The sequence below is a fragment of the Auxenochlorella protothecoides genome (genome assembly GCF_000733215.1).
Source record: "Auxenochlorella protothecoides strain 0710 unplaced genomic scaffold scaffold69, whole genome shotgun sequence".
Taxonomy (NCBI): Eukaryota; Viridiplantae; Chlorophyta; class Trebouxiophyceae; order Chlorellales; family Chlorellaceae; genus Auxenochlorella; species Auxenochlorella protothecoides.
Window position 1 is genome coordinate 5395 of NW_011934426.1, and position 6494 is coordinate 11888.

At 64.6% G+C, this 6494-nt stretch overlaps 3 protein-coding genes across 3 annotated transcripts in view; 1 reads left to right on the forward strand and 2 right to left on the reverse strand.

Moving 5' to 3' along the window:
* Nucleotides 1–2326: 2326 nt before the first annotated feature.
* On the reverse strand, nucleotides 2327–3518 carry F751_5706 (Paired amphipathic helix protein Sin3-like 4; the record flags this gene model as incomplete). The annotated part of the gene is made up of 5 exons (XM_011403196.1): nucleotides 2327–2443; nucleotides 2657–2809; nucleotides 2978–3079; nucleotides 3211–3301; nucleotides 3496–3518. The coding sequence occupies 5 exons, from the start codon at nucleotides 3516–3518 to the stop codon at nucleotides 2327–2329; spliced, it is 486 nt and encodes a 161-aa protein (XP_011401498.1).
* Nucleotides 3519–4127: 609 nt separating this feature from the next.
* Nucleotides 4128–4595, reverse strand: F751_5707 (hypothetical protein; the record flags this gene model as incomplete). Its single annotated transcript, XM_011403197.1, has 1 exon — nucleotides 4128–4595. The coding sequence occupies one exon, from the start codon at nucleotides 4593–4595 to the stop codon at nucleotides 4128–4130; it is 468 nt and encodes a 155-aa protein (XP_011401499.1).
* An 807-nt stretch (nucleotides 4596–5402) lies between these two features.
* F751_5708 (Protein transport protein SEC23) overlaps nucleotides 5403–6494 on the forward strand; it is a gene marked incomplete at both ends in the record, with an annotated part of 5478 nt that continues 4386 nt past the window's right edge. The window contains 2 exons of the mRNA XM_011403198.1: nucleotides 5403–5546; nucleotides 5875–6270. Of these exons, the coding sequence (XP_011401500.1) occupies nucleotides 5403–5546; nucleotides 5875–6270 (540 nt within the window). The remainder of the gene's footprint in view (nucleotides 5547–5874; nucleotides 6271–6494) is intronic.

The window sequence follows — 6494 nt, forward strand, 5'->3', positions numbered from 1 at the left end:
GGCGGCCGCCAGCAGCGCTGGCGACGCGGCGGCGGCGCCCGGGTCGGCCGCGCGCCGCGCGGCGGCCGCGCCGCACGAGCACTCCAGCTCGAACAGGGTCTCTACCAGGCCGTGGTAGAGCGCGCGCACGCGCCCCGCATGCTCCGGCGTCAGCAGGTTGTCGATGCCCAGCTGCATGACGAAGCCCACATCGTCGTGCGTGGGCGCATCGGCGGCGTCGAACGCGGCGTGCGGCGCGCCGCGTGCCTCGCCGCCCAGCCCCGCGCCGGAGACGGCGGCCAGGACCGCGGCGCGGTCGCCGCGGCGCCGCTCCGCCGCCTCGCGCACCTCCGCCACCATGCCCTTGGTGTTCAGCGCCTTCTTCTCGCCCTGCTTGAAGTAGAAGGAGCGGTGGTCCAGCGACTTGTAGAAGTTGTCGCGGAAGATGGCCGACCAGACGGGCATGAGCCCGGCGCGCGCCTCGCGCCACTCGCCGTCCTTCTGCACCAGGCGCGCCAGGATGACGGGCACCGCCACGCCCGGGTTCTGGCCCAGCAGGGACAGCATGGCGCCGCCCTGGTCGCCGTAGATGCGCTGGATGGCGCGGTAGTGGAAGGAGCGCAGCGCGCGGGGGGGGAGCGTGTACGCCGCGCGCTCTTCCTCGCTCAGGCCCTCCAGCTCCAGCGCCACCGGCTATATTTGGTGGGGGGGGGGAGGGGGGGGAGGGAGTTGGGAGGAGATAGCGAGGGATTTTTCCACGAGGGGGTTCAGGGGCCATGCATTGGGTTGGGTAACGTGGGCAGGAGGGAAGAAGGGAGGGTGGGTGTGCGCGGGCAAGCATCTCCAGCGCGGAACAGCATCTGGAGGAGAAGAGGCGTGGCATCCCGGGCCCCTGCCCCAAAGGAAGAAACTATTGGCAGCCAGCGTGGCTGGGACCCCTCCCTCAACGCTCCCTACCCAGCAGCCTGCACTCCCCCTCCCGATCTCCTTTTCCCCCTTCAGACCACTCCCCCTCCCAAACCCCCGGACCCCACCCAGCGACCCACCCATCACACCTCAAGCGCCTTGATGGTGGACGAGTTCTGGCTCATCACCATGTCCAGCTCGAAGTGGTCGTCCTCGGCGCGGAACAGCGCCTCCTCATACTGGTTCTTGCGGTAGTGCTTGAAGGAGTAGTCCTCCGACCCACTCGTCACCGACACCCAGCCGTCGTTGAGCAGAGCCTGCCCCGCCGTGTCGCGCCCCGTGGCCGCCAGGCGCGGGTAGTTCACCGGCAGCGCCACGTAGGACGGCGTGCACCGCTCCCAGGTGCTCACGTCCAGCTCGCTGATGGACATGCGGATATACTTCTCCACCGTGCTCGTGTGCTACGAGAGGAATGGTGGGTGGTTGGGGGTGGGGGGAGTGGATCTAGGACTGGGCAGGGGTGAAGGAGCGGAGGGGAGTCAGGCGAGGGATTTGCCCGGGGTGTCGCCGCCTCTCACTCTTGCGCCATCCACACTACCTCCATCCACCCACCCACAAGCCCTGCCCCAGCTCGCCGGGCCCCAACCCCCAGGTTCCCCAGACACAAAAGAAGGTTGGAATTTTAACCCCCTCAAAGAACAACAGACTCACCCTGGAGCGCTCGCCGCGGGCGTAGGTGCGCGAGTAGGGGTCCTCTGGCCCCAGCTCGCAGCGCATGAGGAACTCGTTGAACCCGGCCAGCAGGTCTGAGTGCTTGCCGATGATGTCATGCACCAGGCTGACCAGCTCGGCCTTGGAGATGACATCCTCGGCAAACAGGTTCAGGCACTTGAGGAAGTCGGCGTAGCCGTCGCGAGAGCGCAGGCGGCTGTGCACGCGCTCGAAGAAAGCCAGCTCGCGCTGAACCTTGGGGTCATCTGAGCGGCGGTGGGTTGGGGGGGAGAGAATGGTCAGGGAAAGAGGCGGGAACAGGACGACGCCGTGCTTGGCCTCAACAGTGGTGGTGTATCTGTGGAAACCAGGGGATGCACGGCCAACGGCTTCACACACAGCGCCGCACCCAGCAATCTCCCACTGCATCGAGGTGCTCCCGCCCTTTGAGGCCCGGGCCCCACCGCATGCCCGCCCATGACCCACCCTTGCGCAGCGCGGGCGGGGCCTTGCGCTGGTGCTTGGCGGGGCCGGAGGCCCCGGCGCCATACCCCGTGACCTTTTTCCCGAAGACGGCCGGGCGACGCTGGCCGGGCGCCTGCAGGGTTGTTGGCAGAGGGTCGATGGTCGGTATTCAGGGATTCACACGCCCTCGCGCGCGTATGTGATACTTCCACCGCGGGAAACATCTCGGGCTGCACGGCTGCCCGATCACCGTGCATGTCAGGTCTCACCAGGCACTGGCCCCCTCGTTCCACCCCCAGGTCCTCACCGGCGGGGTGTTGTCGGGCAGGAAGTAGGTGAACTCCCTCAGCAGGTCGTCGTGGTTGCGGAAGAGCAGCGCCACCTGGGGAGAGCAAAGGTTGGGAGGGTACTGCTTTGACAGCGCTCCCGTGCTCCGCACGGCAGGTTCCTCATGCAGAAGGAGGCCCTCACACGCCCCTGGCGTCCCTGCACCCACCGCACCCGCCCAAACACCAGCCTCCCCTAAAGGATTCACACTTGGCTCCCACAACCAGGTCAAGCTCCCAATGCACACACTCCCAACACACACACACACCTCCTCATACACGCTGCCGATGGACTTCTGGCCCTTGCGGTACATGTTGAGGATCTCCAGGAAGGCCTTGTACACCCGCTCGTCCGTGGAGAAGCGCTGCTTGATCTTGTTGACGTAGCTGATGGCCTGGTCAAACTCGACAGGGGCCTTGGGCTGCGAGGAGGCGGGCAGCCAGGGTCAATGGAGCGCCAGGGCCGGGTGTTGGGGGAGGCATGCGAGCATGCGCAGGGTGGTGGCCCACTGCGCCATCCGCGAAAATAGCGGCATGTGCACATGCGGGACCTCGATCTCAGGCAGCCTCCATGCAGGCCTGCACCTCACCTCGCGGTCTGTGCGCTGGGCCGGAGCCTGGGGGGCGGCCCGGGCAGGTTCGGCCCACTGCTTGGCGGGGATCGGGTCGTCATCCAGTCTGATCTCGTACCCCTACATGACAAGGACAGTGTCACGGCAGGACTTTAGAGGAGGAGCACTGTGCTTTCCCTGCGTGGGTGCAGGATACACGCAAGATTTACCGCCAAGTGCAACAGGGTGCGCTCAATCCACCAGCTGCACACTTTGGGGAGGAAGGTGTTGAAGCCCAGAATGAGCTCAGAGTGGCCTTTAAACAGTTCTTTGACCTTCAGGATGACGCCTGCCGTGTCAATTCTGTGAGAATTCATTGGGGATGGGGCAGGCATGATTGGCCTGACTGAGGGTCCGCCACCTACCGCCCATGTGATCCCCCGGCGCGATCCGGCGCGAACGCGTGAACCGAAACACATGGGGCTATGTCGCCAATCCCCACAACAACCGGCCGGGACAGGCCAGGAACCGACTCATGCCGGGAAACCCCGCCTCACCTCTGCGCCTTGAACTGCTTCATGATCTCCAGGAAACTGCGATCGGGGCGGGGGGGGGGCGGCGGTGAGGGTAGATGCACTCGTTGACGGGCCGCAAAAGCAGGCACTACAGGGGAAGGGCCGACAACGCAAACACCCGATCACGAGGCTGCATGCTCCGCATTTTCACCTGTCATACACCCTGCGATTGTTTGAGAACCGGTTCTTGACCTCCCGGAGGTAGGACAGTGCCTGCGCGATATGGCAGGGGGGGGAGGTATGCGAAGTAGTTCTCGACCAGCTCCAAGGGGGCTTGCGAGCCACCGCATCCCCCGGAGGACACACTGGAGTCATGAACACACGAATGTGGGGCGAAACCTCGGTCCGCTTACATCGTGCGTGGTGAGACGCTCCCGCCTCTCCTCGCTCGACACATCCCTGGACCAGGAGGAAGGATCCCAGGTTTCGGGACTCATAGGTATACAGCCTTGTTATCACTTGTACATAAAGGAAATAGCGTCCTCATTGCGACCCCCGCCGGCAAGTCGCGGACGAAGACATGCTCTGCCATGAGGCAACAGCCAGGTCTTCCCCTATCCCCCTCCGGCCATCCACCTCACCCGGCAGCTTTTTTCCCGGAAGGACCAGGATCGCTATCCTCCCTTCCACGTTTCATTGCTGGTCCGTGCTGGAGTCCTTCGCTCCGCGCTTTGACCCTCGCTCTGCAGCAGCGGGCCACGACACACCAGGGCGGTCGCGAGGGAACAAAGCCCACGTCGAGGCTGTCCGGCACTCCCGCAGAGAACAAAATAAGGGGATCGGAGCTGGCAGGAGGAGTGGGACTGGCAGGGTGATGGGCGCTGTGCGCGAGCATCGAGACGAGGAGGGCGCGCACATTGTTCGTCCCGGGACAATCTTAAACAACAAATGCTGTTCATCCAGAGGGGTGGTTGCAAGCACTTGCCAGCTGGCTCTGCAAAGCGGGTGCAGGCTTGCATACGCGACTCCGAGGATGCAGTGTCCAGTTTGTCTCGTGTGAAATGATTGTGGGAAATGGTAGGTAACATCCAGGCAAGAATCGCCACAGTCCCACCTTTTTGCAAAAAAATCATCTGGCACATCCAGTGATCCTTACTGCAGGACTACCCTCCGTATTCGCAAAGCTTGCGTCAAATTCTTGCCTGAATTAGTCTTCCGGATCACACCAGAAAGAGTTCTGCTTCAAGAGGACGTCCAAGAGGAGTAGTGCCTCTGCGATTAATGCCATTACAGCACAGACTGTATCCTGGATCCAATCTTAGGATGACAAGGTTTGCAGCAGCTGACAGCAGTGATTATTACTGTAATCAGAAGTTCTGAGCATCTCACTGAATCACAATGTACCCATACAGTAGTCGGGAGTTAGTGCAGCATGGTGCAGGGGAGAACTCCAGGAACAGAGCATGCAAACAGTTGGAACACATCCTTGAACTCAACGTTCCAAGCAGCTGTGATGTATGCAGAATGGGTGGCTGATGATATCTGGGGAGTTTTCGTTCTTCAAGCCATCTCTTGGTGGGGCAGCTCTGAAACTGTGCCTGGGGAAACTCGAATGTGCGCGGGGTCGAATGCACCCTGCCCTGGCCTCGCTCATGCGGGAGCTCGATGCCCTGCACAGTACGCCAGTCGCCCCTCCCACCCAACCCCCTCCCTCTTGGCCTGGAGCCTCGCCCTCTTACACACACCTTCGCCTGGGTGTGCTTTTCACCCAGATCAAGACCCTGCGACTGCGAGATCTCCAGGGGCCTGCCTCGTGCCTGGGCTGACCCGCCCCTCGTCCCCTGCCTGTGCGCGCACGGGATGCCCGCCTAGCCTCCCCCCCGATCTTCCGCTTGATCCACCTCCTCGCTCTGCTTCCGCCGCCTGTCCGCGGCGTGTGAGGCCTCACCATGGCGGAGTTCGTGGAGATGGAGGAGATCGATGCCGTGCGGATGGTGTGGAACGTGTGGCCGCACAGCCGGCTGGAGGCTGCCAAGTGCGTCATTCCCTTTGGCGTGATGTACACCCCTGCCAAGGCGACTCGAGGCCTGCAGGTGCGGCGCCTGGGGCGTATGGTGTGGGTTTGGGGGCAGGTGCTGGCGCCGTGACACCTGGCACTCGTGCCCTGGGTCCCCGAGGGGAATCCTGAGACGTGCCAGGCCTCTGGAGGCATGCCTGGGCAGCAGTGCACTGTCTGGGTTGGGGAGCTGCCGGTCGGGGGCCCTGTTTCGGTGGCTCTCGAGCACAGCCATGGGATGGCAGGCAGTGCTGCCGGCGCGGGGATGCAGGGACGCTGCGTCGTGGTCAGGCTTTCAACTCCCCGCCACACCCCGACTGGCTGCTCATCCCACCCACACCCACACCCCAACCCCTCCCACACAGGCCATCGAGTACGACCCGGTGCAGTGCCGGGGGTGCGGCGCGGTGCTCAACCCCTATGCGGCGGTGGACTTTGCCAGCCGGCAGTGGGGCTGCCCCTTCTGCCTGACGCGCAGCCCCTTCCCGCCCCACTACGCTGGCATCTCCGAGACGGTGCTGCCCGCGGAGCTCTTCCCCAGTGCCACCACCGTGGAGTATGCCACGGCGCGCCACGCCCCCCCCACGCCGCCCACCTACCTGATCCTGCTGGACACCTCGGTGCCCGAGGACGAGCTGGCGGCGGCCAAGTCGGCGCTGCAGCAGGCGCTGTCCCTCATCCCCGACCACGCCCAGGTGGGGCTCATCACCTTTGGCACCCACGTGCACGTGCACGAGCTGGGCCACGCCGAGTGCCCAAAGGTCTACGTCTTCCGCGGCTCCAAGGAGCACGCGGCGGGGGCGGTGGCCGCGCAGCTGGGCGCCGGCTCGCCGGGCCCCCGCGCCGCCGGCGGCGCGGGGCCCGGCGCCCCCGGCGCGCCGCCGTCGCCCTCCAAGGCCGGGGCCTGGGCGGGTGCCCCCGCCGCGCTGGCCTCGCGCTTCCTGCTCCCCGCCGCCGACGGCGTAATAAATTCGGATAGCATACA